Below are 11,084 nucleotides of genomic sequence, written 5' to 3'. Positions count from 1 at the left end.
CGTGAGGTACCAGGTTCAACCCTCAGCACCACATAAAAATATTGTGTCCACTGGTAACTAAAAAATAAATATTAAAAAAAGAGAAGGAACCAGCTTATCTTTCCAGCTCTCATGTTTCTGTTCCAGCCCATCTACCTATTTTATGTCCTATCATATTCAATCATCTGGGGTTCAGAGATGCATCCCGCTCCCTGTCTCTGCCTTGTACAGTGCTGCCCTTATGCAAGTTATTTTCTTCTAACTCTTCCACCTCCTCCATCAAGATGACTTCTATTCATCCCTTAGGTCTCAACTTAAAAACTCTAAAGTATATTCTCTGACTTTTCTTCATATAGGCACTTAATACACTGTTAAAATTGTTGGTTTATTGATCTCCCATTCCTCACATTCTAACCTCTCTGTACAGCACAACTCCTAGGACACCATTAATATAGTTATGAAGTTATAAAAGATAGAGGTCTGCCTGTAAGCTGAAATAGACAATATTGTGTTTACTATTGTATAACTTGCATCCTAAAGTGTGCTTTGCATCAAGTATTTAACAAATATCAGTTGAATGAAGTAAGGTTTTATATGTCTGGCATTTTACATGGGGTTACCTGAACTGCTTCAATTTTTTAAAAAAGTATTTATTGGTATAGGAAAGCTGTATTTTTTTTTTTAAAAAAGTGTCATAGGATAATTTGTGTAAGGTAAAAATAAGATAAGGCCTTGCTAAATTGCCCAAGATGGTCTCAACTTGCAATTCTCCTGCCTTAGCCTCCCAAGTCACTGGGATTAAAGGCATACACCACATAGTCTAGTTATTTTTAAAGCAATATTTACATGAGTTAGAAGTTCATTAGTAGATTCTTATAGATCTGACCTACAATGCATGATGATCTCCTGGAAATTATTTTTCTGAAATGACCATTTCAGGTATCCCATTTTGCTAGTCTTAATAAAAAGAGATCTAGGCCATGATGGATAATAGTTGCCAAACTTTTACATAACCTATAAGTCATTTTGGGGGGTGCAGAGTAGGTACCAGGGATTAACTTGGGGGCACTTGACCACTAAGCCACATCCCAGCCCTATTTTGTATTTTATTTAGAGACAAGGTCTCACTCACTGAATTGCTTAATGCCTCGATAATTTACTGAGGCTGGCTTTGAATTAGAAATCCTCCTGCCTCAGCCTTCTGAGCCGCCTGGGATTACAGGTGTAAACCACCACACCTGGCTTACAAGTTATTCTTAAGACTAGTAAGAGAGTGAGTGCTATCACGTGCCTCCCAATGAGATATAATGGGAAGCAAGAGCATCACCTGTAAAATATTCTTGTCAAGGCAGGAGGGGAATGAATCTAACTAAACTTCTAAATGTAACTATAAGTGTTTTTAGGAAACCTTGTAGAGAAATTAAACAAAAGTACATCAGCCAAAACTAGAATTCTTAAGGGAAATTCTTCAGGACAAGTAACCCAATTCCTTAAATAGCTAACGATACTATAGGGGAAGGGGGGAGTAAAGGTAAGGAGGGGATTATTAAGGAAAATTAAGAGCTAAATTAAACATATGGGCCTTGTTTGAATCCTGATTCAAGTAAACAAACTATAAAATGACACTTTTAAGAAAAAGAAGAACATGAATATTTGAAATACCAGAGGATATCAATAAGTTATAATTTTGTAGGGTTTGGTAAAGATAGCTATTTCTGAAAGTCCTTGTCTATTAGAGAGTATACTAAAAATTTATAGATATGTCAACAATTTGCTTTAAAATATTCCAGCAGAAACTCAATGGCAACAACAAAGATGGGGGGGTTTAAAAAAGAGTATAAAGTTAATTACTGCAAATGAATGACAGTTACATAGATTCACTGTACTATTATCTCTTACCACACTCCCTGAAAACTTCTGAAACATGTATTTGAAAACAGAAAAATGAAGAAGGGCAAAAATGAAGGAGAAAGAAAAAGCTCCTAAGGTGAGACAGATAATTAGTTTCAAAGCAATAACCGGAAGAAGTGACTTAAGATTGAACCAATGATTCCAGTAGCAAAACATTCAAAATAATAGAATCAAGGCTTTGAAAGGGTCACAACGATGAATGAACAAAGAAAGGACCCGGCAGAACATTAGCACAATGCCCAGAATCCTGTGATCCTGGGGATCCCAAGGAATATTTTACAACAATTGAGAATATTCAATATAGAATGCACAGTTATTTGAATAATGTAGAAGTTCACTGTGGCAAAATTATAATGAAAGGAAAGAGGGGGAAAAGAAGGGACAGCACTGAAAAATAAACTAATAGTTAAGTTTATTTTAAATAGCTAAGGGATCCAAGCTACTTAACTTTTGCCAAAAGTTAATACACAGCCAGGTGCAGTGGTACACACCTATAATCCCAGTGACAGGGGAGGATGAAATAGGAAGATCACAAGTTCAGGCCAGCCTGGGCAACTTAACAAGACCTTGTCTCAAAATAAAATTAAAATAAACTTGTGTTGAAGTCATGTACTCACATGACACTAGACCAATAAAATATCCTAAGATTTCAGAAGCCTGTCTGATTCCCATTCTACTCTTTAGGTCTGAGCCAAGACCATACAGTAGGAACCTAAAATCAATCTGAAACACCTCCTTAATTTTAATTATTCTCATTCAACAAGCAACTGAACACATTCCTTTATGCCCAGTTGGCATAGTATGGCATCTCTTAGACTATAACTAGAGCAGGTGAATGTTAATTATTTTCAATTGTTTTGTTACTAAGCTTTTTTTGCTCAAAGGTTTGTTCCAGGATGATATTTCCTTTGGTACTGGGGATTGAACCCAAGGTGCTCTACCACTAAATTACCCCAGTCCTTTATATTTTTTATTTTGAGACAGGGTCTCACTAAATTGCTCAGGCTTGCCTGTAACTTGAGATCCTCAGGCCTCAGCCTCCTGAGTTGCTGGGATTACAGGCCAGTGCCACTGCACCCAGTAGAGGTTATTTTCTTTATACAATAAAAACAGTATCCACAATGAGGCAGAAAACAGTGTTTAATCAGACATCACTGATTAAAGAATATACATAAAGGAACTCTAAAAGTGAGAGTCCCAGCTGTGACAGAGTTATCTCCCAACTCACAAGACCCTAATACTCAAGTTCTTAGCAAGCGAGATTTGCTTAGCTTAAAGGAAGAAACTCCAGTCAAAGTTGCCAGGAAATGGAAATTATAAAGAATTTTTTCAATTCCTCTAAACTAGATTCCCAATCACTCTCCACTTAAGTCACCATAGAAATAAAAAAGGGCAAGAGACAGTTTTACCTCCTGCGGATTTACTGCAGTTAGAACAGAAACTTCATATGACTGCCTCCCTGACTGCATGGTCACCAAGTGATGTGTCACATCAGGCACTGAAGACAGGGGACGTGGGGATCCTTCAGTGAGCACCTCTGTGAAACAGAAAAATGAATCTTCAATGAAAGGTAAATTCTCAGATATACCTAATGCCTTTCAATAAGAAAAACTCTAAAAACTGTTCTGTGAAAAAGTGAATCCCACATTCCTGTATTTCTTCAAGTTAATTCCTGCCTGATAATCAATACCAGTGAAATTTGGAAAGTATTACAAAAAAAGGATGAAAGAAAAAGAATTCTTGATGCAGAAACTGATAATTTTTCAACAAACCAATTTAGAGTAATATGGCTTTACCACTGTTACTTGGACTATAATGGGGTATGAAACAGGCCAAATGAAGTTCAGGCAGGCAAATCAGGGAATCTGACCAGCCCTTGCAACAGTCACCAATAACACCAGTAGTGCAATACGTGCAGGTCCAGAACTTAAGCTAATCCTGGCTTCAAAGTTCTCACTCAGTGTGCCTTCCTCAGAGCTGGCAAAGCAGCTTCATGCAATTCCTGTGCCTCTGGCTTTGGTTATCTACTCAGATTATTCATGAAACAAGAGGAGGCATACTGTGGTAGCACACAAGCCCCATATGGGCTCCACACAGAAGTTACACAAACACAGTCACACCCAAAACTAAGATATAAATACCTAAAACACAGGACCTCATACTAAAATATAAACTAGTGAGATCACCATAAAAATCTTCTGGTAACAATTTACAGAGAAATCACTTAGCTCTCAATTCATTTATCCTTTATGTGTTTTGTGGCTTACACTGCTCTTCCAGACTCTACTGAATAATTTAAGGCTTGGTGATACACTCTCTTTCATTTACTCTATCACAAATGGATTTTAAGGTCCCTATTCTACTTTTATTCTTTCCCATGGTGCCAGGCACACAGTAGGCACTGAATAAATGCATGCTGACCTCACCTGGTAAGTTTTTCAGAGAAGAGGGCCTGGCCTGTGTAACTTGGGTGAAATTTCTATACCAGAGAGGAGCAACTGTTTCCTAGAGAGCCCCTTTTTTTTTCTCCAGAAGATATGGCTTTTGAAGGTATGGAGAAATTGCTTTATATCTCCTCTGTAAAACCTGGTTATGTTCTGTTTAAATGTTTTAAAAGTTAAGTTCTTCCATAACTGCAATAGGAAAGACAGAAAGAGTTGGCCTAGGATGCTAGGATTACAGATAATTTTCCCTTTAAATTTTTTTTTTCTTTATCTTTGGAGTACAACATCTTCAATGATTTAAAAAAAAAAAAAAAACAAACCAAAAAAACCCTCAAAAAATCCAAAAAAACACAGATTCACTATCCACCCCAGTGAATAAGAACACAAATGCTACTCAATCATACCATAGCTACTCACAAGAAATCTCCATTCTGGAGTCAACCCATTCCTTAGCCTCAAGTTGCAGCCTTTCCCCCAGGAGAATTACAAGTCTTACCATCATCAACTCCCAGGATAGAATTGGTATTTGGTAGGTTCAAGGTCTCTCCACCAAGGCTGGGCTGGGAATTCATAGACACCAGGTTTTTACTGGGTACTGAAGCCTCTTCAAGCAAACTACTGCCCATTAGTGGCTCAGCTGCACAGAGAATAGGGTGTGAGAGACATGCAGCAGTCAATGCTAGGCCAGGTCCTCATCTTCCTTCATAAGGAAGCTAGAAGTTTTATCTATATCTTGGATGCCACATCCCATTTCACCCATTTTCAGGAAATGAGAATAAATCTAGAAGGGAAGTTGAGTATTAGGGATAATATCTTGCTCAATATCTTAAAAAATAGCATATGAAATGGAAAGAATAGATACCCAGAAAGAAGTACTCGGAATGAATAACTAGTTAAAGAAGACATGAAAAAGGAATAAGAATAAAAAGTTATTAAAGATAGGGCAAAAGACATTCAAATGATATCTAAAAAACATTTAAACTTTTGTTATACATAAATCTTTTATTATATGCTTTTCAAATGCTGGTTCATGGACCAGAACTAGTTACTCACTAAGGGAACTTTTATGGTTTTTGTCAGGTGTTTTTTGAGACAGGATCTTCCTATGTTGCCCAGGTTGATCTCAAAACTCCTGGGCTCAAGTGATTTCCCCACCTTAACCTCCCAAGTAGCTGGGAAAAACAAGCAAATGTTACTAGAACTTGTATTTATTTATTTGTTTTTTGATGATGATGATGATGATGATGATTTTCCAGTGCTAGGGACTGAACCCAGGGTTTGATCACAACAGACAAGAACTCTACCCACTGAGTGATACCCCAGCTCTTAGGGAAACTTTTGTGTGTATGTGTGGTATTAGGATTTAAACCCAGGGCTTCATGCATGAAATGCTCTACCTCTGAGGTAACTTCCAGCCCTTTTTAAAAAATTTTGACACAGGATCTCACTAAGTTGCCCAAACCAGTGATCCTCCTGTCTTAGTCTTCCACTTCTCTTGTGCATGCATCACTGTTAACTGTGTTGAGAAATTTTTAAAACTACAGATTCTGGGATCTTAAAATTATCTCATTTTCAAATTCCTTTGTTTTGTATGGATGAAGACAGGAGAATGAGTAATAAGAAAATATATGCTTTAAAAAATGCCGGTGACTGGGCATGGTGGAATATATCTGTAATCCCAACAACTTGGGAGGCTGAGGCAGGAGGACTGCAAGTTTGAGGATAGCCTCAGGATATGGACAGATGCTCAGAAACTCAGTGGACCATGTCTTAAAAAGGATTGAGAATGTGGTTCAGTGGTAAAGCACCCTTGGGGGAAGGGGAGAGGGGGGGTAAGGAAAGGAAAAGATACAGAGTACAGATGATTGTATTATATAGCTATGTTTGGAAATCACTAGTCCATCAAATAAAACCAGGTCTCTCTACCTGAAACATTATCAGAAAATCTCCAGACAACCAAGCAGGCCAGTGACTTGGCTCTCTGAACCTAGAAGACATAGTCCTCCATTATGTCCCCACCATCCTCACCAGTTTGCTCCTGTTCTTGATTCCCAGATGCTCTCAGCTGCAAGTGATGCTTTCTCATGTGTACATTTCTGCTCCCACTCTGAGAGAAGGTCTTCCCACAGACTTGGCACTGATGAGGCTTCTCTCCTAAAACAAGGATTGGGTTAGACAGGGCAGCCAAAAAGATGGGATGCAATTCTGATAGCAAGAGAGTAGACTGAAGACTTAGATGAAGAGGGTCAGAGAATGTTAAACTAAAAACACAAGAGGGTACTCCTCTCATTCCCCACCTTTGTCAGCCTCTTAACTTTTAATACATGGGGAAATCAAGAAGGGTCAGCAGGAAGGCTCAACATACTCATAACTTCAAGCCTCAGTCCTTTTTAGATCCACTGTACTGTGGCCTTCTGAAACAGCCTCTTCAGTATAGGATCATGGCAACCACATGAAGTATTTAACCAGCTTCCTTGGTACCATAGACCAAATTCAGATTACTCTATTACCGAACTATATCCCCATCCCTTCTTATTTTCTATTTTGAGACAGGATCTTGCTAAGTGGCCCAGACCAGCTTCAAACTTGTGATCCTCCAGAGCTCAGCCTCCCAAGTAGCTATGATTACAGTATACACTACCACACCCAGCTTTTACTTTTCAGATAGCCATCAATGGACCTCTAGGACACGTACCCTCCTCAAGCATTCCAACTCTGGGTTTATAACATCCCTTGAACCTATTCCTTGCCACCTTGGTGTTGCCATGTGGGGACTGAGGCCTAGCACTATCAGATCCTCTGATATATTTTTTCTTTTCTTTTCTTTTTTTTTTTTAAAGAGATACTAGAATTGAAGATTTTTAAGTAAAATCTTCCAACTTGTAAATACTAGGAACAAATTTACACAATTGATAAAAACACTATGCAGCAATTTTCATTGCTTTTGATAACACAAAAGTTTACAACTTTTGAGGCAGGGAATCAGACATTATCTAGAAAAATTACAAATGTATTTGTCCTTTGATCTAGGAATTCAACTTGTAAGGTGACCTATTCCAGAGTTACAGTGGCAAATTGTTAAACATCTATGTACAAGGTTATTCACTATAGCATCATTTTAAATGGCTAAAGACTAAAGACAATACAAAATTCATCAGAGAGTGACTGAATAAATTTACAGAATATAAGCCCGGTGAAATATTATGAACGAATCTACAAAAAGGAATAATGAAAATTTCTATACATTAGATATGGAGTGAATCCAGGAAGTACTGTCAGGTTAAAACAAAAATATACATAACTAGGCCTGGGGATATAGCTCAGATAGAGTGCTTGCCTTGCATACACAAAGGCCTTGGTTTAATCCCTAGCATCACAAAAAACAAACAAAAATATATATACATAACTATAGAACTATACACATACTGTGCTACCTTTGTAAGAAAAACGTGTTTGGAAACTACTAGCCCATCAAATGAAACCACGTCTCTCTACCTGAAAACATTATCTGGAAAATCTCCAGACAGCCATCAGAGACTGATCGAATAAATTTACAGAATAACCACATCCCTACAATGGCTACAATCAAAGACAAAAACAAGTGTTGGCAAAGTTGTGATACACTGCTGGAAGGAATGTAAAATGGTGCAGCCATTTTGGAAAACTGGCAGTTCCTTAGAAAGTTAAACAGAATTACCATATGACCCAGCAATTCAGCTCCTAAGAACATACTCAAAAGAAATTAAAACACATTAATATGCTAAAACTTGCATGGAAATGTTGATAACAGCCTTATTCATAATAGACAAAATGGAGGGGGCTAGGATTGTGGCTCAGTGGTAGGGCACTCGCCTAGCGCACGTGCGAGGCCCTGGGTTCGATCCTCAGCACCACATAAAAATAAATAAATAGAGATTATGTTCAACTATAATTTAAAAAAATGGAGTACATCCACACAAGGAAGTATTATTCATTCATATTAAAATTCAGTGTGAATATATGCTACAATGTGAAAGAATTCTAAAAATATATGCTAAGTGAAAGTGGTCACAAAATGATACATATTGTATAATTTAATTAATATGAAATGTATTTTATAGAACAGGCAAATCTATACAGACAGTAAATTAACAGTTGCCAGGGGGTGAAGGAATAGAAAAATGAGAAGTGACTACCAGTGGATAGGGGGATTATTTTGGGAATGATGAAATATTCTAGAATTGAATACTGATGACAACTGCAAAAATATGAATATACCAAAAATCACCCAACTGCACACTATTTAAAAGGGGTAAATCTTATATGAATTATATCTCAATTATAAAAAAATTGTGTGAGGGAAATATAAAAAATAGATGTTTTTGTTTATGTTTGCAAAAGGAAATACTGGCCAAAAGAGAAAAACACCTTTAAGAGCCATGCACACTTGCACATGTCTGTAATACCAGATAATTTGGGAGGCTGAAGCAGGAAGATCCCAAGTTCAAGGCCACCCCAGCCTCAAGACCCTGCCTCAAAATAAAAAATAAAAAAGGTTGGAAGTGTAGAACACCCTTGGGTTCCACACTCAGTGCCAGGGGAATAAAAATCAAGAACAAACAAAGAAAACTAGTCCCTACATAAATTAAATGATTTTAAGGAAACAAGATTACTTTATTTCAATAAATTAGACAACTTACATGAAATAAGTTCCTAGAAAGATAATTAGAAAAACTGAACCAAGAATAGAAAATATGAATAGATCTATAGCAAATAAACTGAATTAGTAATTAAAAGTCTTACTCCAAAGAAAAGCTTCCTTAGTGAAAGTTTATATATTAGTAAAAGTTTAAATATTTAAAGAAATAATACTAATCCAACACAAATTCTTCTAGAAAAGAGAAGAGCAGACTTATCTATCTATATTTTTATACTATCCCTGATATAAAAGCCAGATAAAGACATCATCAGGATGGGCTGGAGTTGTGGCTCAGAGGTAGAACGCTCACCTACCATATGTGAGGCACTGGGTTCGATCCTCAGCACCACATTAAAAAAAAAAAAATATATATATATATATATATATATATATATATATATATATATATATTGTGTACACCTATAATTAAAAAATAAATATTTAAAGAAAAAGACTTCATCAGGAAAGAAAACTAAAGACCTCATGAATGTACATATAAAAATCCTTTACAAACTGTTTTAATCCATTTTCTGTTGCAGCACAAAGTATCTGAGGCTAGGTGATATATAAAGAAAAGTGGTTGATTTAGCTCATAGTTTTGGAGGCTAAAAGTTCAAGATTGAGCAGCCCCATTAATCTGGCCTCTAGTGAGTGTCAGACTGGCTGTTTTAAAACACTGGAGGTAAACCAGCCTTCTTGTACAGAAGGGGCCAAGTGTTCGGGATGGTCTCATTTTATAACAACTCCCAAGAGAAATAACACTGTCTTCCCTCTGAAAGACAAGCATCAATCCCTTCCAAGGGCAATGCCTCCAGTGACTTCCTCATTCATAAAAGTTCCACTACATCTTAACATCACCCTAGAGGAACAAACCATATCCAAACCATTACACAAACTGAGAAAATCAAGCCTAGCACAATATAAAAGGGATTATATACTATGACCAAGTGGAATTTATTCCAGGAGTACAAAGTTGGAACCACACACAAAAAAAAAATCAATTAATGTATCACACTAATGCAATACAAAAACAGTCATCTCAGTGGACATCAGAAAAGTGTTTGTCTGGAGCTAGGATTGTGGCTCAGTGGTAGAGAGCGCTTGCCTGGCATGTGTGAGGCCCTGGATTTGATTCTCAGTGCCAGATATAAATAAATGAACAAAATAAAGGCCCATTTAAAAAAATAAAGGAATCTCTTTAAAAAATAAATATCCATTTTTAAAAAAAGCATTTGTCAAGACCCAACACCCATTCATGATTTAAAAAAAAAACCTCTGAAACTAGGACTAGAATAGAAGTTTCTCAACTGTTAAAAACATGGGCTGGGGATGTAGTTCAGTGGTGCAGTATTTGCCTACTCTGTCTTAGGTTCAATCCCTAGCACATGAAAGGAGAAAGTGGGAAAAGGATTGAGGGGAAAGGTGAGATGCAGAGAGGGAAAAAAAAATCATGTAAACAAAACTACAGTTAACATTGAACTTAATCATGAAAGGTCAAATGCTCTCTGAGACTGGAAATAAGTCTGCTCTCACCACTTCTAAATAACATTGTACTGGAGGTCCTAGCCAGTGCAAAAGGCAAGAAAAATAAATTAAAGGTATACAGTTTAGAAAAGAAGTAGTAAAATCATTTCAATTCTTATGTGACACAATCTCATACTTAAAATATCCTAGGAACCTATTTTAAAAATCTATAAAAACTCAACTGTTATTAATGTTTCAAGGTCAATATAATTCAATTGTATTTCCATATAGTAGCAATGAACAACCCAAAAATAAAATGAAGAAAATGAGCATGAAAAATAAATATTAAAAGTAATCAGAGCACCAATTCCTTATTTTGAAAACTCATAATTAAAATATTATGTGCAAATGATCAAATAAATGTGCTTACTTGATGGGGAAGAATATCAATGTATAGAAGAATTCCAGCTAATGTGAAAGGAATAATAGAACAAGAAAAATCAACATTTTACAATTCCTAATGAAATAACAGATTTAGGCATCATTCGGGAGTGAAATCATAAGGTGAAGGGTTAATAGAGAACTTTACAAAGCAGGCTGTTATCACC

The 11,084-nt window shown here is 36.5% G+C and overlaps 1 protein-coding gene across 12 annotated transcripts in view; it reads right to left on the bottom strand.

Annotated features, from left to right (window-relative positions):
• Znf410 (zinc finger protein 410) overlaps nt 1–11,084 on the bottom strand; it is a 37,433-nt gene that overhangs the window by 4,031 nt on the left and 22,318 nt on the right. For 8 of the 12 annotated variants that reach the window (XM_078050516.1, XM_078050514.1, XM_078050515.1 and 5 more), the window contains 3 exons: nt 6,363–6,488; nt 4,831–4,971; nt 3,300–3,427 (listed from right to left, as the gene is read on the bottom strand). In XM_078050516.1, coding sequence (XP_077906642.1) covers nt 3,300–3,427; nt 4,831–4,971; nt 6,363–6,488 — 395 coding nt within the window. Of the gene's footprint in view, nt 1–3,293; nt 3,428–4,316; nt 4,524–4,830; nt 4,972–6,362; nt 6,489–11,084 lie in introns of those variants that run through there. The other 4 variants (XM_078050521.1, XM_078050522.1, XR_002483522.3 and 1 more) reach the window with 3 other exon arrangements.

This window comes from Ictidomys tridecemlineatus, chromosome 5, assembly GCF_052094955.1.
Source record: "Ictidomys tridecemlineatus isolate mIctTri1 chromosome 5, mIctTri1.hap1, whole genome shotgun sequence".
Lineage (NCBI taxonomy): Eukaryota > Metazoa > Chordata > Mammalia > Rodentia > Sciuridae > Ictidomys > Ictidomys tridecemlineatus.
The sequence above is the reverse complement of the archived record's forward strand: the minus strand, read 5'-3'. Positions and strand labels throughout refer to the sequence as shown.